The 21454-nt window shown below is 47.7% G+C and overlaps 2 protein-coding genes and 1 long non-coding RNA gene across 5 annotated transcripts in view; 1 reads left to right on the forward strand and 2 right to left on the reverse strand.

Annotated features, from left to right (window-relative positions):
* Kdelr3 (KDEL endoplasmic reticulum protein retention receptor 3) lies at positions 1-13144 on the forward strand. 2 transcript variants are annotated; one of them, XM_034516831.2, is made up of 5 exons: positions 2869-3113; positions 8470-8570; positions 10281-10439; positions 11123-11375; positions 12492-13144. In XM_034516831.2, exons 1-5 carry the CDS (start codon positions 3023-3025, stop codon positions 12530-12532), a joined length of 645 nt encoding a protein of 214 aa, XP_034372722.1. In that variant the 5' UTR covers positions 2869-3022; the 3' UTR covers positions 12533-13144. The 2 variants fall into 2 exon arrangements, with proteins under 2 accessions (XP_076767748.1, XP_034372722.1); XM_076911633.1 differs by lacking the exons at positions 11123-11375; positions 12492-13144 and having other exon boundaries at positions 1-3113; positions 10281-11112.
* Positions 8409-12611, reverse strand: LOC117718872 (uncharacterized). The gene is made up of 4 exons (XR_004608113.2): positions 12519-12611; positions 9525-9580; positions 8632-8721; positions 8409-8551 (listed from the first exon to the last, which is right to left on the reverse strand). It is a non-coding gene; the product is annotated as an uncharacterized LOC117718872 (long non-coding RNA).
* Ddx17 (DEAD-box helicase 17) overlaps positions 13141-21454 on the reverse strand; it is an 18338-nt gene continuing 10024 nt past the window's right edge. Inside the window, exons 11-13 of one of the 2 annotated variants that reach the window (XM_034516829.2) lie at positions 21246-21305; positions 16936-17178; positions 13141-15946 (exon numbers count right to left, since the gene is read on the reverse strand). In XM_034516829.2, coding sequence (XP_034372720.1) covers positions 15441-15946; positions 16936-17178; positions 21246-21305 — 809 coding nt within the window. In that variant the 3' untranslated portion in view covers positions 13141-15440. The remainder of the gene's footprint in view (positions 15947-16935; positions 17179-21245; positions 21306-21454) is intronic. The other variant, XM_034516830.2, reaches the window with a different exon arrangement.

Raw genomic sequence — 21454 nt, forward strand, 5'->3', positions numbered from 1 at the left:
CCTCACATTCTTGAGCTGAGGGAAATTTCCCCCTTGGCTTTACCTCAGCAAGCACAGCTCTTGGAAACTGAGGCGAGCAAAGGGTGAAGTACTCACTCTCATCCACCAGGGTCAGGGGCTGACAGGAGAGGATAGCTGGAGGCAGGGGATAGGCTGGATTGAAATGTCTTACCTAACCATGGGGATTTACTCTAGAAACTCTTTTCTTCTAATTCATTCATTCATTCATTATTGAGACAGGGTCTCAGAACTCAAGTCAATCCTCCTGCCTCAGTCTCCCTACCAGTGCTGGGATTACAGGGAGAAACGAGCACACATGCTTTCCCTGGTGCTTTCAGATGCTCCACTTTGGAGATGGGATGGGTGTGAGGAGAGCCTCAGGAAGGCCGGACACCAGAATCACAGAGAAACATTCAGTAGCATTTTCTCCATTTTCCCCCATTTAACAGACAGGCAAGCTGAGGCCCAGCGAAGGGACATGCACAGGCTCACAGGCACAGTAGCAGACCCTGGATATGGTGTAGGCCCTGCAGCTTCCCAGCCTGTTCTTCCCCTTCTGCCCCTGTGATGGTCACTTCTCAGGCCTCCCGGCCTTGGTCAGTCCCGCTTGACAGTGTCTCCTGGGAGGAATTAGGGGAACAGAAAGGTTCAGCCCCTTCGCTCAGGCCCCACCAACAGCTGCAGGCTTCCCAGAAGGACAGATGTGTTGCACATGCTTCTCTCTGGCTTGAGGAGGAGGTGGGCGCTGGAAAGAGATGCCAGCTGGTTGGGTAGCCTCACCTGAGGGATTTAGAGCCACTGCCATCTGCAGGCATTGCTTGAGGGAGGCATCTAGGCAGGGCTGAGGACCATTTATCTTTCCAGAGAGCCATGGTCCATGCACCTCACCTGTCTGATCTCAGACTCCATTGCCTGCCCCCTGGCTCTAAGGATGAACAGGGAGGAGCTGCCATTCATGTCTGACATGATGCCTAGCATCCTACGTGTATACAAACCTCCCACAGATGTGCAAGACCTTAGGCCCTCATCATGGGAAAGCTCCTTGTCAGATGTAAATCTTTGCTGACACAAGGTCATCCACCTGTTTGGGCTGGGAATTCCAATCATGGCTGTGGTCAGATTGGAGCTGAGTCTGGGCCTTGGGCTCTAGGCTGACATGATGTCCTGTGTGCTCATCAGAAATGATGAAACCTCTCTGGGCTCCAGATTATGTATGTAGTGTGAAAATGGCAGTGCCCTCCCTATCTGGGCACATTATAAGTGACCCTCAAGCCTATGCTGTGCCCATGTCTCATCTTGGGGCCTTTTCTCAGCTATTCCTAGTAGTGTGTATGTCTGTCTGTGTGTTCGTATGTATGTCTGTGTGAGTGTGCATGCATCTGTGTGTGTTTTATATAAGCTTCCTCTGAGATTAAAACATTCCATCCTGCAGGGGAGCTCCTTAAGCAGGGAGGTAAACAATAGCAACAAAATGGGTTCAGGAACTCCCTGAAACTGAGCAAATTCCCTAGGCTCCTTCTTGCCAGAGCAAGCAAAGAGAGCCCAACTGCAGAGAAGATTCAGATAAGAAGAAATGCCTGCAAGAGATTTAGACCAGAGAAGACACCTGGAAAGGCTATTCTCCAACCTGTTGAGCTGCCTGCAGGCAGTGCAGTGTCTCCAGGTTCCAGGTTTATGAGCTTCATGTCACCCATGCTGGGTAGGCTTTGGTGATGCAGCTGTCTGAGTCATTCTTGCTCCTGTAAATAACCCCTCACCCATATTCCTCTAAGTAACTCCAACAAAACTCATTAATTCATGAAGTTGGACTTTGGTAGTATCTATACTTTGGTCTGTCGTGGTCTCCCTATCTGGGGAGAGGAGACAAGTGTGTTTCATCTCCCCAGGAAAGGGGTGTGTGTGTGTGTGTGTAGATTCACAGCGAGCCTGCCCAGGGTCCCCATGCTGCTCTCCTTCAGGCTGAGTCTGTGCTACTGGTCACAAGCCAAGCCTCCCAGGACTACTTTGTGCAGGGAGTAATGGCCAAGTCAGAGAGGCCATGGAAAGAGTTGGTGAACATGGAAGCAACAGATCTTCATCCTGCCAAAGCCTCTCCTGCAAGCAGTGGGAGTGGGAAGAGGCCATTTCTTTAGGAAGAAATGAGCTACAGTAGTGGGAGGGGCTGGGATCAAGGAGAAGGCAATGAGATCCTTGGTTCATCTGTTCCACAGCTATAGAGTAAGAGACCTGTGCCCTGAGAAGATGCTCTGTACAGCAATGGAGGCCTTCAGCCCACCAAAGGTTCTTCCTACTCTATCCTGCCCGCCTCTCTGACATTTTTGGAGTTTTTCCTGGTCAGTGAAGTCCTTTCCAGTATCTTCCCACATGAAGAAGAGGGGGTCAGAATTGAAGGCGGGGGCGGGGGCGTGGATTCCTAATACTCTCAGCCTCTTTGACTCCGTTAGCATCTCCATTGTAAGAAGGTCAGTACTGGAGCCCAGAAGAGGGACTCAGGGTCACCCTGTCTCCACTCCGGAAGCCATCAACAAGGTTATCTCAGAGGTATCTCAGGTTATCTCAGAGTTTAACAGGTGAGGGCATCGGGGCTCCTTTCAGCCCCACTTCCCAACCAGGGAGGTCGACAGTGGCAGAGAGCCTACTTCCACTTCCCAGGCCTCAACTGAGCTATGAAAGTTAGGACTTTTAGCCAAGTACCAGGCCCTGACTGTGGTTTCTGGGGATGAGAGGAACTCTGGATGTCTATGCAGGGCCAGAGAGGGAGGGGCTCGGGCCAGCAGCCGCTGTGCGAGCTGCCCCGCCTGTCGGCGTGGGGACGTGGGAAGCGCCGCTTCCTGGCTCCTGTCCTGCGCCCGGCCGCCCTGCCACGTCACCGCGAGGCCAACGGTGCGCGCGCGAGCGAGGAGGCGCGGCACCGGCCTGGGGCACCGCGAGGCTCCGGGAAGGGGACGTGGCAGCGCCCCACGCACCAGAACGTTCCCAGAGAAGTTCCGCGCGACAAGGCGCGGGAGTGGCGGGCGGGACCATGAACGTGTTCCGAATCCTCGGGGACCTGAGCCACCTCTTGGCAATGATCTTGCTCCTAGTGAAGATCTGGAGGTCCAAGAGCTGCGCGGGTGAGCGGCGCCGGGGCGGGGCGGGGACAGGACCAGGGTGAGGACTCAGGCTCAGAGGGAACCCGGGCACGCTTGCTTCCAAAAACTTCAGCAAAGTTTTTTGACATCAGAGGATCCGGGAGATTATGCAGGAGAGTGGCTTCTGTCTCCACGGAAAGCCCTAGCTCACCCCCCTCACCCCATCCTTAACTGGGCAGCTGCCAGTATCATGGCTGCAAGTCGAGGAGTGGAGGACGACCTTCCCCTGGTGGGAGACCCTCCCCTTCATGAGGAGGGAAGAGTATTTGAACTCCCGTTTAATCTTGGAGTCTTCATTCTCTCCTGCCTTTTACTCCCTCAGGGAGAGCCTTTTCCTGCTTGCTGGTGACACCAGCCTGGTCCAGGGATGTGGAGCTGGCTCTGAGTGGGAGGCAATGGAGGGGCTCCCTGCTATGCTGCTATGCTGGGGTCAGAAAAATGTTTGGAGGCTGGGTTGATGATTGCAAACCCCCCCCCCCCCAATGAGAAGCTGCCCACTGTCTTTCAGCCATCTCTGTTCCTAGCGTTTCCTGGCTGTGCTAGACATGTAGACCGTAAGCTCGGACTCCACTAGAGCTGGGGAGGCAGAGAGCCGCTGAGGGCAACGTGGAGGGAGAGGATGGTCAGGGTGTGTACTCAAGGAACAGGTATGGTGTTGAGAGCACCCGTGCAAATACGTAGAAGCCATGGGGCATAGGGCATGTCCTGGGAAGGACATAGGAGGAAGAGGAATCCAGAAGGTAGGATGGACCAGTGGTGAAAGGCTTTTTCCGGTCACATTCAGGATCCAGGATGAAGGAAACCACGCAAGAAGTAGGAGCGGAGGCGGGGCCTCAGCAGGTCTCTTGAGAGTCAGGAAATGGAGATTGAGAGCATTTGAGATGTCACCTGGGAGGCTGACCAGGAGAGGGACTTGGCTGAGTATGGATCAACCACATTTTGGATCCAGTGGCTCTGGACTGAATGAGAATCTTCCGGGGTTTGTAGTGGCCTGAGAGATTGTCTCTCACAGCCCTTCAGGATCTGGCTTAGGGCACCTGGGAGCTATAGACTCTCCTGGACCTGTGCCTGTTCTTTAGAGGTCCAGGGTAGGATTCGGGGAGTGCTCCCTCACTCCTGTGAGGTACACTGTGCCCTGACACCCCAATGCCCTGCCTCAAGGAGCTGACCTACTGAGAGACCAGCACAAAGGGACAGAAGGAGCAAATCAGTATGCATTGCTGTAGGCGAAAGGAAAATGGCAGCTGGTGCCAGCCCCAAATGCCAGAGCCAGTGGCCACTGGCCACTGGCCTGCTGAGTTATGTAGACTGGGGCTTGTGTTTTCCTGTTAGTCAGAGGAACTCATGGTGTCTCCTCTTCTCCTTGGCTCCAGGTGGGGATGGTGTTTGTGGAAATGAGTGTTTTTATGAGTTTGTGTGGAGCCACTATGGGTAGAACCCTGAGCCCACAAAGTTAAGTGGGCTGGAGAATACAGCGGCCAGGTATCTTCATGGAGCTGTTGTCTAGACTATCCCAACAGGGCAGGGGCCTCTTTGGCAAGGCCTCTATGAGGGCTTGGTGAAGGGGTGGCATAGCCAGCCCCACTTGGGGCTGGGGCTGGCTCTGCCTGGGTCGCCTCCCCATCTGTGTCACCCTCTGCACCCATCTTCAAAGCATACTCCCTGATAGGCTCTACTCAGGTCCTGGGTCTTGGTCACATGGCTCCTATCGAATGTGGGGGGGGGGGAGGACTACTGGTGAGGAATGTAAGGCCCACACTGGCCTACAGCCAGTATGTGGGCTCAGTGTTCTTCAGAATGAGAGAGACCTTAGGAGACTTCTCCTTCGTCATTAAAAATGTCACCCTGGCCGTGTAGTAGCATGCTCCTTTAATCCCAGCACTCAGGAGGCAGAGACAGGTGGGTCTCTGTAAATTCAAGGCCAGCCTGGTCTTCAGAGAGAGTTCCAGGACATCCAGGGTTACACAGAGAAACCCTGTCTCACAAAACAAAATAAACATCACCCTGTGCCAAGACTGTCCTGCCAGACCCAAAGAGTGAGGCAGGGAGTGTGGGCACAGGAAGGGAGAGTCACTACATGGGCCACAGTATGTAGACACTGTGTTCACTTGGAATATAATCTAGACAAATTGCTAGGCTGGAGAGGGCGTGGCAAGAGCCAGGAGAGAGGATGGCCCAGGCAGCCCCTGGGATAAGGCTTTGGGTCTTTTAAGGACATTTGGAAGCCACATAAAAGCTTTAAGCATTTTTTTTTTTTCAAATAGCTCTTGGGTTTCTAGATGGAGAATGGAAATGGGGGGGGGTGTCGCTGGCCAGCAATAAAAGGTTGTGGGAGTCTGGGGGGCACTGAAACTGGAGAGTTGGGCCATCTGAGAGCAGCAGAGTAGAGGGGAGTGAGGCTCAGGGATGCTGAAGGGACCTGGGGCCTGGTGACCGGTGGGATGTGAGTGATGGAGAGAGGCCCAAGGGTGGCCATGAGTTTGCAGGGGAATGAAAGGCTGTTTACCAAGAAGGGGTGGAGGAGGCTATGGGGAAATAGATTTGTCTTGGCTGCCTTTGGGGCCCTTGTGGGATTGTCCTGAGAAATGGAGTAGACAGATGAATGAACATAGCTGAGATGGTAGAGATACAGAACAACAGGCAGCTGGATGGTTTGTGGACAAAGACAGGTAGAGCCATAGAAGGGAGGGACAGCAGCAGGATGCCACTGAGTCCAGGAGAGGGATGCTAGGGATGGTCACCTTACATTAGCTGCTCTGGAGACCAGTAGTGAGGTCAGTTGACCTTGACTTCAGAGACACAAGCACTGGGACTAGGAGCAGTTAGATGAGGTGGCAGAGGCTGGTGTGGGTGTGGCAAGGAAGGAAAAGGAAGTTCCTGTCCCTTGGAGCCACTTCCATGACACGAAGCAGTGCCAGAGGAGTTAGGGGGTGACCTGTTGTTTCAAGGCCCAGGCAGGGTGTGCAGCAGGAACCCTGGGGAGATGGAAGTCAAGTCAAGAGTATGGAGCCTTGTGATGCTAAGAAAGTGCCCTTGCCCAGTTCCTCCCCCCACCTGCCCTTTTTTTTTTTTTAATTTTTTTTTTTTTGAGACTGGGCTCCTTTGCCTAGGCTGGTTTGCCTCTGCATCCCGAGTGATGGGATTATGTACTGCACCAATGCACAAAGGCCCAGCCCTGTCCTTGTCTTCTTCTTTTGAGAACCTTTATGGCCATCAGGTATGACACCAACCTCAGCAGAAGCTGGAGGAATGCGAGGGAGCCCTTGGGACTCGGAAGCCCTTTCATAATATATATATCTCCTTGGTTGTAGTGGCACAAGCCTGTGATCCCAGCACACAGAAAGAGATGGCAGAAAAAAATAGGAATTCAAGGCCAGCTTTGTCTACACAGAGAGTTGGAGGCCGGCTTGAGCTACAGGAGATGTTGTCTCAAAATACTAAAGGTTGGGCTGCTGAGACGGCTCAGGCTTAAGGTGCTTGCTGTCAAGTTTGAGCATCTGAGTTCGGTCCACAAGGTACAAGGAGGGAACCATCCCATAAAAGTTGTCCCCGGCCTTCATACATGGTATGCACGCACACATACACTACAAACACCTACTAAGTAAGTAAAGAAACATTCAAAATAACAAGACTCTAACTCAGATACATGAATAAATAAAGAATAGGCCAAGAAACACCATAGACCCTGGCTGGAGAGATGGCTCAGTGGTTAAGAGCGCTGGTTGATCTTGCAGAAGACCCGGGTTTAATTCAGCACCCATATCATGTCTACATGCTGTCTGTGGCTCCCATTCCATGTATGGGTACTTACATGGAGCATGTTACATATATATCCATGTAGGCACTACACACACAAAACAGTTTTGTTTGTATTTTGAGATACATTACTACTATGTAGTCATGGCTGGCCTAGAGCTCAGAGATCAACCTGACTGGGTGCTGGGATTAAAGGTTTGCACCACCACACCTCCCTAAAAGAAATAGTATTTTATTATATTTATGTATTCCTTTTATATGTATGTGTTTTCACCTCTGTGGTCTGTGAGCCACATGTGTGCATTGACAGTGGGGATCAGAAGAGAGCATCAGATACCCCAAAATCGGAGTTATAGGCAGTTGTTAGCCACTGTACGGGTGCTGGGAACCAAACCCCTGTCTGTTCCAAGAGTAGTAAATGCTCTTAATTACTGAGCCATTTCTTCAGCTCAAAGTAAATAGATCCTTTTTAAAAAAGACAGTAGGACAGACAGACAGACAGACCTTGGAGTTGGGCACAGTGGTGACACATACTTGTAATCTCAGCACTGAGGAGGCAGAGGCAGGGAGGGTTGCTAAAAGCTTGAGGCCAGCCCCTTTAGATCGATTGATTAGCTAATTAACTAATGAATTAATTTTGAGACATGGTTTCACCAGCTAGCCCTGGCTGGCCTTAAACTCACTGCCTCCTGAGGTATGTGCCTCCAGGCTCAGCCCAAAGCCAGCATTATTCTTTTTGTTTGTTTTTTCAAGAGGGTTTCTCTGTGTAGCCTTGACTGTCCAGGAACTCACTCTGTAAACCAGGCTGGCCTACTTAGAAATCCACCTGCCTCTGCCTCCTGAGTACTGGGCTTAAAGGAGTGTGCTGCCACACCTGGAAGCCAGACCAGTCAGAACTTCAGCAAGACCCCGTCTCAAAAGAAAAGAAACAGTGTGGAGACCAAGACAGCATGTGCGACAAGTACAGGCACCTGTGTCATGCACACGTGCTCCGGCACATACGTGAGCTCTGCCAGGGGTCTGTGTTCTCAGGCTTCTTTGGTTTTTGCATGTACATTTCGTGTTTCTTATTTACTCAGAGCAGTGTTGGGACTGACCCAGGGCCTCCCACATGCTTGCAAGTGCTCTGTCACTGAGTTGACACCCCTAACTTTTATATTACAATGAAAAAAAAAATAGATATAACCTTTGTAAGTAGGAAAACGGTTTTTAAAATGTGTGCATTTTGAAAACAGCAGTGCCGGCCAGTCCCTTCCTCTGCCTGCTTGTCTCCCTGGATAATCAGCAGCTGGAGTCAGTGCCTTGTTCTCCCAGAGTGCAGTTCTGGGGTTGCCACTGGAGCTCTGGGGGTGGCACACAGAACAGCCTCAACAGCCCCTCCCAGGACACTCTCACTGCCTCTGCATCCTCCACAGAGATGCACCAAGGACTGGGAATGTAGTGTTTGAATCTTTATTTGGAGACAGATCAACAAAAGGCACAGGGACTCCAGTGACTTAGGGCTGGGCAGGGCAGAGACAGCTGCTCCTGGCTGGCTACCCTGCAGGCTATGTTCTCATGGCTTCTTGTTTGCCCTGCACAGGCATCTCTGGGAAGAGCCAGATTCTTTTCGCTTTGGTCTTCACCACCAGGTACCTGGACCTCTTCTCCAATTTCATCTCCATCTACAACACAGTGATGAAGGTAAATGCGTGGGGACTCCTAGCATGCTGGCAAGTCCAGGCCAGGGCTGCAGCTGTCTCACCTGCCTTGCTGCCCAAGGCCTAGCAGGCTTGGGCTTCTGTACTGTTTCCTCGGGACCACCATGGTACTCGTACCCCACTCAGAGAGCTGGCTGTGAGACACATCAAGGTCACCAGTTTAAGTGTGAGGCAGGTAGCATGATACACTGTCATCTCAGCACCGGAGAAGCAGAGAGGCAAGAGGATTGTTCCAAGTTCAAGGCCAACCTGGTTTACATACTTAGTTTCAGGGCTACACAGTGACAGTGTCTCAAAAGACTCCCACTAAACACACACATACACACGAACACACGCACAGGTACACAGAGACATAAACACTGGCATCCTACCATGGACTGAATAATTAGCTGCCACACAGAATGGTTAAACAATAAAATCAAATGTTTCCTGGACCCTGGGCATTTGATGAATTGAATTAGCCACCTGTGCCATGTGTGACCTGCCTCTGCCGTGTCGGCACTTGGAGACTTTAAGACTTATAGATCCTATACCTTCAAGGCAGAAGAACGTCATAAGCAAATGAGAATATTAATCATGGAATGACTATCAAAGTAATAGATCTTACTTTAATCCCAGCACTGGGAGTCTGAGGCAAGTGGATTTCTGAATTTGAGGCCAACCTGGTCTACAGATTGAGTTCCAGGACAGCCAAGGCTACACAGAGAAACTCGGGTCTCAAACAACACCTCCCCTCATGCTCCGCCCCCCCCCCCCCCCCCCCCAATATTTCAAGAAATGATATGGCTGGCACACCAAAAGTCTCAGACATATCCTTTGGGATTCCAGGTAGCTCATTAGTGGAAGAGGTAGGACCACCCTGTGAAGCAGTTGCACTCAGTGTGAATCTGAGGCTGGGGCTTAAAATCACCATTAGAATTATAGGCTGACCACCTACCTGCTGAGTTCATTTTTCTGCAGACCCAGCCTTGCTGCAGCAGGGTGAGGTGTTGCCTGTAATAGAAATGCCCGGCATCACTCCTTGTGTTCCTCCTGTCACTAATCTGTGCTGAGTAAGGATTCAGAGGGTCCTGCTCATGAATCCTCTTATAACAGAGACAGACTGACATGTCTTCACAGGGCATGTGACACCATGCTACACGGTGTGGTGACAGCATTCATCTCATCCTAGTGAACTGTGAGTGAGCTCTCTGTGCCAGTGTAGTTAGTTTAGTGCCACCCAGCCGTATTAGCTTGAGCCTGGGAAGTTGTTAGAAAAGTAAATTCCAAGGCTGCCCATACCTACCAAAAAAAAAAAAAAAAAAAAAAAAAAAAAAACCCCAAAAAACAAAAAAACCACGTGGGATGGCATCAGAGAAGCTATTCATGTGACTTTAATGCAAACCTCCCAAAGTTCTAGGGGCCCCAGAAACATCACATACACACACACACAGAAAGAGAGAGAGAGAGAGAGAGAGAGAGAGAGAGAGAGAGAGAGAGAGAGAGAGAGAGAGAGAGAGAGAGAGAGAGACAGAGAGAGACAGAGACAGAGACAGAGACAGAGAGAGAGACAGACAGACACCACAGAGACACAGAGACAGAAAGCAAGCAGGGCGGCAGGGTGGCCTGTTGGGAACAATAGCATGTTAGCCCTCAGAATTATAGATATGGCTTAGCTTGAGTGTTAAATGATGTCACAAACATGTCTCTCTAGGTGGTTTTCCTCCTCTGTGCCTACGTCACAGTGTACATGATCTATTGGAAGTTCCGGAAAACGTTTGACATTGAAAATGACACATTCCGTCTGGAGTTCCTCCTGGTCCCAGTGATTGGCCTTTCCTTTCTGGAGAACTACAGTTACGCGCCTATGGAGGTGGGTCTGATCCCAAGACAGGGATGCCTTTCCACACCCTCTTCAGCCATCTGGTCATGCCTACCACTGCTCACCGTTCACAGCACTCAACCCCACCCCACTGTTCGGGGCCCATCTTTTTACAGTCCTGAGGTTCCAAGCTAAACAGGTGGTAACCCTCCTTCAGTTGACACCTTGTGTCCCCAAGAGCACTCCAGGCTAACTCAAGGGGCCTGAGCTTTGAAAGACAATCATGTCTGGAGGTCCTATGCTGGTATTTATGGGCTGTTCCTTGACACCTTGTCCTAAATGCCATTTACAAACTATGCAGTCTGTCAAAACTGTTTTGTTTCATGGTGTGTTTGCACTGTTATAAAACAAGCAGGCATTATATGCCTGAATTTGCATTTCCTTAAGTGATGGAAAGGTTTAACTACTCAAGTTCAGGGCTGGGGACACTACGGGTAGAGTGCCATCTGGCCTTGTTTTCTATTCCCAACAGCAAAAAGCCATAAATACAAGTTCTTAAACCTATTGTGGTAAAACATTCTGTTACCCCATCCCTTCCTTGGGAGATAAGGCAAGTTTGCAACACTGGTACCTTGTAAAATGAGTGTGTGTCAAACTGTTCTCTTCTGCAAATGTTCACTACATGAGTCTTGTCTAAATGGATGCTTCCAGCCTTTCTATTGTTCTTCTGACAGGTCCTCTGGACCTTCTCCATCTATCTGGAGTCAGTGGCTATCCTGCCACAGCTCTTCATGATCAGTAAGACCGGAGAGGCCGAGACCATCACCACTCACTACCTGTTCTTCCTGGGACTCTATCGGTTACTCTACCTGGCCAACTGGATCAGGCGGTACCAGACAGAAAACTACTATGACCAGATCTCAGTGGTGTCTGGAGTTGTACAAACCATTTTCTACTGTGACTTTTTCTACTTGTATGTGACCAAAGGTAGGCACTGGCCCTGTGATACCACGCATTCTCACGTATGGTACTTGTAATAGTTTAAATAGGTTTGGCCTCCATAGACTCATGTGTTTGAATGCTTGGCCCACAGGAAGTGACACTATTAGGAGGCATGTCCTTTTTAGAATAGGTATGCCCTTGTTGGAGGAAATGTGGCACTGTCTAGCTAGGCTTTGAATCAGCATCTGATATATGGTATAGTTTCTCCTGTAACTAGGATCCATGGGTCCAGGAATCAAGGGGTGGAAAAGGGAATAGTTCTACTATCACTCTTAGTGACCCACTAGAAAAAAACCTGCTGTTCTGTTGTCAGTAGTTTTGGTTCCAGAGGGAGGTATGCTCCTGCCAGAAAGCACCTCTGTTCCATGTGCTCGGTGGGAGTTTTGAACACTAGGAATCCCTCAAAGTCCTCCTACACGGTGACACATTTCCTCTAAGGCCACACCTCCTAGCAGTGCCACTCAGAAGGCCAGCATTCAAACAAGTGAGTCTACAGGGGCCAAACCTACTCAGTACTCCAATTGGTCTGAGACAGATCCTTTCTGGAGTTTATTTGGATATGGGGAGGCACAGACCGATAGCAATCACAAATGTGCAGACAGACATGGCTGGGTAAACCTCACCCCCCAAAGCTCCAAAGCAGCTGTTAGTAGTCATAAACCTTGAAACTCAAGGAACTAAGTTCACACAGGACCTCAGGGGGCTAGGGTAAGGGGTTTGTATCAACAAGGACATCTGTAAGAACTCAATTATTTCAACCAGCCCAGCAGCAACCATGCAGAGACTAATCAGGATAGCTTTAAAAAAGGGTTGGGATGGATAGACACAGGCTATGGGAACAGAGCAGACACACTGGTCTAAAACTATGTAAGAGCATTAATAACCAAAATGGGGGAAACAGGCCATAGAGCCTATGGGTAACCCGAGATGGAACTAACTCCTGCAAAGCTGACAACTCTGTAGGGACAGCAGGGTGTAGACTGTGCCAGAACAAGGGAAGCAAAGGCAGGTGGGTCTCTAGTTCAAGGCCAGCTAAGGTGGGGGTGGGGCAGGAATTCCGTATTTTAAGTACAGCATATCCTAAAATGTTATCTTTTCTAGTCCTTAAAGGAAAGAAATTAAGCCTACCAATGCCAGTTTGAAGAGATGGGCCCACCCCTAAGGCAGCTATAGAGCAAACCATCTGGATCATTCCTTGATGACTTCAAGCCAAGACTTGGGACCTAGTGTTAAAATGACTGGTGTGAATTTGAGCGAAGATCTCAGTATCAATGGCAGCACTTCCCTTATACACCATCGTGGATATATTGGAATACCTGGCCCATCTACTCAAGTATGGTACCCTACAATGAATGGCAAGTGAAAAGAAGCAGTAAGATACCTCTTCCACAAATGACTCGACTCTTGCTTGGGAATGGGAAGATCCATTGAAAGACCCTGCCTAGGTCAGAGCGCTAAACTGAAGAGATGTGTGTCCACTTGCCATCTAAGCTGTAAACAGTACAAGCAACCAGCTCTGCCAAGTGCTTAGGACTTCTAATCTCACTTGCCAGCTGAGGTGGACACCATGGCCACTGTGTAACTAGATTCTGTGCCAAGAACCACCATCAATCTCACCATCCCCTCCCAGTCTAAGGTGCTAAATAGGATGACTAGTACACTCAACCTCCAAACATTCACTGCTTGGAGGAAATCATTAGGACTACACTGAAGCTCTTGTTAAGTTTTAATATAAAAAAAAGTTCACACCTTTATTGTCAAGTGTTTATTTATACCTACAAAAGAAAACAAGATGGTATCAAAAGGGTAATTTACAAACTAAGAGTAGTAACATAGCTCTGAGCATCCTGTGCCTTAACATCACACCTACAATTCAAGTCTCAATGACAGGAATGTGTTGAGAGACCAGCAAGGGCATTAGCAGAGCACTGATCCCAAGCAAAAGCCACCAACCTTTTTAGATGAGAAGTGTGCACAATGGATTGTTAGGGAGAAGCAGCCCACAACCTAATACCTCAGCCCTTTCCCTAAGTGAGTAAACCATAAAAGACATATTATCCCAGCTCAAAGGGTGTGCCTGCACCTGTGCTGACAAGGGACACACCAGGAGGCAGAAGTCATTTGCACTAAGAAAACTGCTAGTTTTCTGCTGTACCCAGTCCAAAAGAGCTTATGAGATACGAAATCTGCTATTTATCTGGATTATGCCTCTGCTGGAGAGGGGAGGTAAGCAACCTAGCCATTCCTGGAGGCAGTAATAGAAGGGGTGTTTTAAAGAGCTACAGTAGCACAGGACAGCCCATGGTATAATGCTTAATAAAAAATAAATCTGAATTTGGTTGTAGAAAGTATCTGTAACAGGCTGGTCAGCGTCAGTGATTAGACACTTCCTTTTGGCAGGGTGAGAGACAGACAGGACACACTTTGGTTTCAGAGCACAGAGCAGGGTTGCCACACATCTGTGCCCACCACCCCCCTCGGCTTCACAGCCTGTAAACCGGCAAGGAAAAACGAAAGGATGCCAAGCGTGCACTCACATGCGTGTACTCAGCATGTGCGGACAACCTACCTGTTATGTTACACACTGAGTCCTATTTTCTGAGTCCCTCAAAACCATCCCTTCTCTTCCTGAAAGAAACTTCAATTGACTGTTACTAGATAAGGAGCAAGCACCCTCAGGGCAGTGAGCCTCCTCCCTCTAACTGCACTGAGATCGAACAGCACAGGTAACAGCCACACACAAGCCCCACCACTGGCTACTAGAGGCGTTGGGGGCATCTACTCTCCTGTCCTGTTTAGGTGATTGTAAGAGCATAATTTTCTTTCCAACTTCATCTGCTGCTCTTCCAAGTTCTAGAAGAAAACATTTAATGAAGGGCCGAGACAAGCTCCCCCATACCAGCATGTCACACTGTGGAGAGCAAGGTGAGCCTGGGCTTCAGTCCTCCATGAGGACTACCTACCTGTGAAAGACTGACAGCAAAGGGAAGCCCAGGACAAGGACCTCCGGCTGCTACAAAGCACCTCAGGGACCAGGCTGCGAGGAGACTAGCTCTTCAGCAGTCCTGCTCAGGAGAGCCTGGCCAAGCGAGCAGGGCAGTCCATGTAGTCATTCCTAGTCTAAGAATACTGTGTTTAAGAGGAAGGTCTGCCCACTTGTAGTCCATCATTTTTAAAGGTGCTTTCTAAATTCTGCTCAGGAAGTTTCTGCTCAGCACTGATGCTTCCCGCTCATAGTGGCTTATTCGGCTAAAACAATGACTCTCAGATGGCCCCTGGTTATATGGGGAGAAAAAAAACTAGGGAGCCTCTACCCAGATGCCAGTCTACCTAGTGAAAACAATGCTTTACAATTTTTTTAAACTTAAAAAGACAATGCTTGAACTCAGAAATGTAATTTCTAACTCAACACTAACCTGGTTAATATTTAATACCTGCAGGAAAAAGTGAGGTGGGGTGATGACAAAACCAATGAGGAGTTTTTAACTGTTGAATGCACATAAGAAGCCATCAGCCAAATGACTGACAAAGCAGTCTTAAAAATTCATCAGGCCTGAGTAATCTAACTTTAGTAACTTAAAACCCACCATGGGCAGTGTGCATGGAAATCCCTCTTGGCTCCTCCCAATAAGGAGAACAGTCTAAAAAGCAGATGCCATCTCCCGCAGAGTAGTCCTCCCCTGCAGAGTACTCCACCCTTCCCCACCCACCCTCCCAAAGATAAATAGGCTCCAACAAAAAAAGCGCCTAATACCTTTAAGATGAAAATAGCTCAATATCCTCAACATGCATTAAGTTGGGGAAAGAAATTAATCTTTTCCAGTCAGTTATGTGTACATATATATTTTCTTACAAAATCTGTAATTATAGACTGGATCTTTTGGGTGGGCAGAAGAAACCTGGCAGTGAATTTTTAACTATCTGCATTTAAAAAAGATAAACCATAATGGTTGGGAAAAGAAAAAACAAAAATGAAAAGGTCTAGAAGGGTAAAAGACAGTGTTCCTTTAGATGTAATTCATCTGCACGAGTCACTACCGCCAAGCAGTTTCATTTACGAGATGGCGGAGGGGGAGGAGGAGGGGGAGGGTACTGGTAAGCAGTCTGCCCCATATAGCCTATCATATTGGTAGCTCCTGGAGGCTGTGCAAACTGCTGTGACATCAGTGGCTGTGGCTGCTGCCCAGATCGACCTATCCCACTAAACTGCTGGCTAGAGCTCTGGGAGCTCCTCCCAGTTGAGGTGGTGCTGCTAGCCCCGTAAGTGCCAGCAGCATATTCCTGGGCTGTGTAGCCACTGGTGCCATAAGCAGCTGCCCCATAGGTGCCTTGAGCATAGGTGTATTGGCCTGCTTGTGCCCCAAAGGCAGAATTCGGGCTTCCATAGCCACTGCCATTAGCATAACTGGCTCTATCGGTTTCACTTCGATCCCTGTAGCTCGTAGAATCTCTCCGGCCACCATCCTTGACCCCTCGAAGCCTCCGGTCACACTCATCCTGATACATCAGATTGGGATTGTTGGCAGAAGAAGTAGTCCGGTATCGTGATCGGCCTCCTGGTGGGCAGAAAATGCCAAGTATGTGATCCAAACAAACTGACAGAAAAGGGCACAGAACTATTCAACACATCTTCCTCTGCAATGCTAGTCTCTTAAGTTAACATTTCACTCAACTTGGTGCCTTTTAGAGTCTTCTTGAGGATAACAAAAGCAAACTAGGTAGCCAGGAGCGCAGACTTGAGTGTACCTCACAGCTGGAGGTATGCCTCAGTTAACACTGTGCTATGAAATGATGCAAAATTACCAAATTCTCCAAAAGTATCAAAAGGGAAAAACAGTTTAGCTATATATGTTAAATTTTAAGAGACAGAGTCAAGCTATGAAGCTCAAGCTGTCCCCAAAAGATAACATACCTAGCCTTGCCTCCATGTGTTAAAAAACAAAGGCTTAGGGCTAGAGAAATGGCTCAGTAAAGCACTGACTGCTCTTCCAGAGGTCCTGAGTTCAATTCCCATGACCCACATGGTGGCTCACAACCATCTGTAATGTGATCTGATGCCCTCTTCTGGCATGCAGGTGTACAAGCGGATAGACTACTCATATGCATAAAACAAACAAACAAAACCCAGGCTTGGCTGGACAGTGGTGCCCTTGACAACAGTAGGGGAGGCAGGTGGATCTATGAGTTTGAGAACAGCCTGGGCTACCCAGAGAAACTCTGTTTTAAAGAATGAAAACCAAAAGATTCACAGGCATGTCCTACTAGTTTAATTTTGAACATGTACCATGTGACCCAAAATTTAATAAGGGGTCTTAAATTCTCAACTACAAAACACTGGGCTGTAACACAAGTTCAGCACAATAACTAAACTTGCTTTCTAACTTAAAATGAGGTCACACAAAAGCCACAAAGTTCTCTCCAGCTCCTTCCCATATCAAAACAAAAAGGGAAACTAAAAACTCACCAACAAAGAAAAACCAGCAGAAAACATGGCACAATTAGTGTTACACAGCCTTGGCAGTACCTGGAAAATTCCAGGACTTACCCTTACCCCCTCCACCGCCGCCACCTCTGTGGTCCACAAGCTGCATCAATTTTGGATTGATGGCCTGATTGGCCTCTTCCAATACTTTGATCAGCTCTCTAGCCTGCTTCAGGTTGCCCGGGGTAAAGAAAGTATAGGCAGTGCCCTTGTTGGTGCTGCGGGCCGTTCGGCCGATGCGGTGAACATAATCTTCAGAGCTGTTTGGATAATCGTAGTTGATGACAAACTTGACATCTTCCACATCTTCCACGTCAATGAGGAGACATTGTGTAGGTTGATGTGGCAGAGAAAGAGAAGGTAAAGACATGCCAAGAGGTGGAGAGCACGAATGCAGATGACAGCAAGAGGAGAGAAGATGAAGTTAGTAAGCACCCTGAGTAGGTACAAAACAAGACTCATCCCAACAGAGTAAAAGAGGACCAGTGCCACTCGAGACACATGGCACTGCATCTTCATTTGCCATTATCCTATGGGAGCTCCGTTCAACACCCCAAACTCCTGCCTTTTCTGTAATGGTATGCTGACAGGAGCTACACTAAGACCAGAACATTCTAGTACCGCCCCCTTCAAAGCTGGATGTAGAAGAACTCAATCAGTAACCACCATTAAAGTGCAGGGCCAAATCACTTCTACTCTGTTGGGAGAAGCCTGGCACAGTCTACCAACAATACAATCAACTTACCTTCATACCAGTCACAGAGCAACATGGAAAGGTACTTCATCTACTCACTACATCCTCAGACTCAACAGTAAGGTTCTTTCTTGCTCTTGTATTTAAAAAGCAAACCAAAGCCAAAATACACACCTATTTTGCTTTGTGTAAACACCCAGATTATCTTTCCCTTTTCAATCACAAGAACACATTACACTAAAATTTCACTCTACTGCCAAGCCCAGCTTCTCAAATGAGGTTTTTTTCCACTCAACTCAAGGTTATTGAAAACTTAGTACTTGTATCAACAATTAGATTGTCTATGTGACCTGAAAATTCAATAGCCAAAGAATGTGGGGAAAACCATGAAACCTTGAGACACACATTTAATATTCTGTACATGGCTAGGAATTGGGCTGAGTAACCCCCTAAAACTTAAAAGTATACAAATGTTAGTGTAATGCTTTCAGCTAAATGTAGTTTTCTAACCTACTTAAACAAGCAAATTTAATAACAGAATCCTAGTTTTTGGTGGAAAAAAATCTGCATTTTACAAAGAATATTCCGAAAATATCCTAGATAAAACACAGATTTCTGTGATAGAAATAATTAAAAAACATTCTCTGTTTGTTACCAGACCGATGCACACTCCCTCCTCCTTTGGGAAACCGCTGCAGCCGATCCCGTCTCTTTGCCTTTTATATTTGGCGGCCTCCTTTCGAAAACTCCGCCTTCTGACACGGGACCACTGGAGCGCGGGGAGCATGCATCAAGGGTCCGTGGCACTGAGAAGTCCCCACACACGCTCGCTCTGTGAACTGGCTTAGATGCTTCTCTGTAGCCCCATTTGGTTGCCAAGCGCCGGAGAACCTGGGTTCAGGTAAAAATTTCAGGTCCTCCAACGCCTCCCCAAGGTAATTGGGGTGATTGTAGAAAAATTAAAAAAAAAAAAAAGTTACATCCAAAGGGTCAAACTGCATCTATTGCCCAGACTGGATTAATTTCAGGGGAAAGGGGGAGATGATTTAAAAAAAAAAAATTCAGCTGTTGTTAGGGGCATGTGAAGTAGGGGCATTATGTCTGTTTCTTATTACAATAAAGGCTCCTCAGTCTTTACTGACCCCTAAAGTCCTGAATCACACCAGAAAGACGAGAAGGCACTTATCACAGGGGGCAGCTTGAGTCTCCGGCTTGGGTCGTTGATGCCACAAAGAAAAAAATCTAACAGGGCAAGGATGGAAAGGTGGGCAGGGTGGGGTTAACTCCATGAGCACTTCTTCAGAGCTTGAATAATGCTCCTTAGTCACTCGCACTGAGTGACCATGTGAAACAGAGCACGTTGAATTACTGCACTGGACACACAGAACTGTGCTCTCCAAGCAGCAAGCACTGGGGCTTCAGATGCTAACAGCTGGGAGTACTTCTGGAGGGGCTGATAAGGGGTGGACACGGTGCAAAAGTTCTTCATGCTAGAAGGGTGTCCTGTGTGTGCACAGCTGACTGAAGGCCATCTAAGAGCAAGCCTAGAACCAGGTTTCTCCAGCCCAGGCTGCCCTGAGGTTACTGGTGCACTACCACAGTATTATCTTGCTGTCTTTATAGACGATGCTGTAGCAGGGTAAGAAATGGAAAGCTCCATGTTTTGGCCACTGGCCTGGGAGAACATGTGGTTTGGAAAGCCCTAGGCCATGGCCTGAACCTCCACTCACTAACTGGGAGAGTCTAGAACTAGCTAGCCAGCAGGCTCATCTAGAGTGGCTTCGGGCCAATGGAGATTTGCCTCAGCCATGTACTGAGTGATCTGCAGTTGATATCAAAGCTTCTGTTAAAAAACAAAATGAAATAAATTCAATACTTTTAGTTCAACAGTGTGTAGTTTAAACAAAAAAAAAAAGAAAAAAAAAGCAAAAGAAAAAAAAGCAAAATAAAAAATATCCCAGTGGAAAGGGAACAGTGGTCACCTGAAGATGACTATTATGAACTATGGGAGTCAAAGAACTTACCTGAAGGGATCATTTAAGAGACCATCGCTCCACAGAAGTGAAAAAAGGCCTGGTGACTCAGCTGAAAATAGCACCCCTGTCTATGAGGTAGAAGCCTTCACTTTCCAGGATCTTGTAGGACCTTGGTCAGAATTCTGCCATTGTGGTGGGTTTTCTCCCTCCTTTTGATTTTTACAAGGCAGCAAACAAAGGGGCCCAAAACAAGCACTGATGTTGAGTAACAAGAAACAGACTCAGGCACCTTCCCTCTGCCCTCACTTGAATGAGGGAGGGTGGGATGAAGAGTCTAAGTCATCTAACGGTAGCCAATTGATTTTGTTTAAAATATGCAAAAGGACAGAACAAATTTTTAATTGTCTAGGCAAGATGCACAAAGAAGCTACCAGCACATAGCAAGCCTGTTTTAAAAACCACCATTACTGAAAGCTTTAATGTAAATTGCTTTCAGGCTTCTGCCTCCTCTCCCAGGCCTCAGTTCTAAGGGCACAGACCCAGAGATGACCTCAGAAGGAAGAGACAGCTTCCCACCATGGCTGCAGGTCACTACCTCTGAAGGAGGAGTTAAGTCGAATGGATAAAAAGGCTCCATCACTGCTGAATTCATTTCAATACTTATCATTTCTATGTTAAATTGCAAGGGGAAACTTGGTACTTCTCACCTTACTCAACAGGAAATTAAACATGTCAATAATGGTTTCCTCCCAAGAGAAATGATCCCCTCTCTCTAAAACAAGACCTTGCTGTATTACCTAGGTTGCCCTCAAACTAATGAATCTCGTGCCTAAGGTTTCCAAGTGCTGGAATTTACAGGCATATACTACCATGCCTAGCTGTAAGAAGTCTTTTTCTGGAGACAGAGTCTTACAACATAGCCCTGGATGGCCTACAACTCATTATGCACACCAGGTTTGCCTCAAACTAAAGAAACCATATGACTCTGTCTCCTAAGTGTCGGGATCAAAGGCGTGTACTATCACACCCAGCTAAAATAATCCTTGTAAAATGTAAACATTCTGGGTCAGACTTGTTCAAGATCACAAGAAGTCAAAGTGTCACAGGCTATTTGTATTTTAAAGCAAGAATTGAAAGCTTCGGAAAAACATCTTCAGACCAGGTTCTTAAACTGGACAACATGTCTATGGCCAAATGATGAGTAAAGGGAGGGACACCTGCCAATCCCATTACTGAAGTAATACTGGGCAATGCAGACTTAATAGAATGACGTAAGATAGAGCAATCAAACCCCTTTGAGTACATGTTCATGTAAGTGGCCTCTTTGTTTCTATAGTAAACAGACTAAGGGAAAAACTAAAGAAACCAGCTTTTGATAGCTAGGTCTAATTAGGCTCCTTCTATCTAGCCAGAAAACTGTAATTTAATAGTATACCTAAGCCTTGCTACAGACCAAGGACTGCTAGGAGCCAGACGGAACTTTGAAAATAAAGGGGGTGGGAACCACAGAAAACCAAAAATAATAATGATAATAAAACCCCCATGAAGGTTAAAAGAAAATTGCAGGGAGGGAAAAAAAATCACACTTATTCCCTCTTTTGACTAAACTCATGTACATTCAACTGTAAATCTGACATGACAAAAAAATTTTTTTAAACCAAAAGATACACAAAGCACCGATAGAGACACCTATCTATACAAACCTAGCCCACGGGAGGCTACATCTGTGGCAATGAGGATAGGAGCCTTTCCAGATCGGAACTCTGGAAGAAAAACAAAAAGGGGCCAAGTTAGGGAATTGATGCTAAGAACACCTGTGAATGACATGGACTGAAGAAAAATAATCTCCCCAGCCACCTGAGACACACACCTTTCATGACACTGGCTCTGTACCTTGATATATCATACACCA

The sequence above is a fragment of the Arvicanthis niloticus genome, chromosome 13, assembly GCF_011762505.2.
Source record: "Arvicanthis niloticus isolate mArvNil1 chromosome 13, mArvNil1.pat.X, whole genome shotgun sequence".
Taxonomy (NCBI): domain Eukaryota; kingdom Metazoa; phylum Chordata; class Mammalia; order Rodentia; family Muridae; genus Arvicanthis; species Arvicanthis niloticus.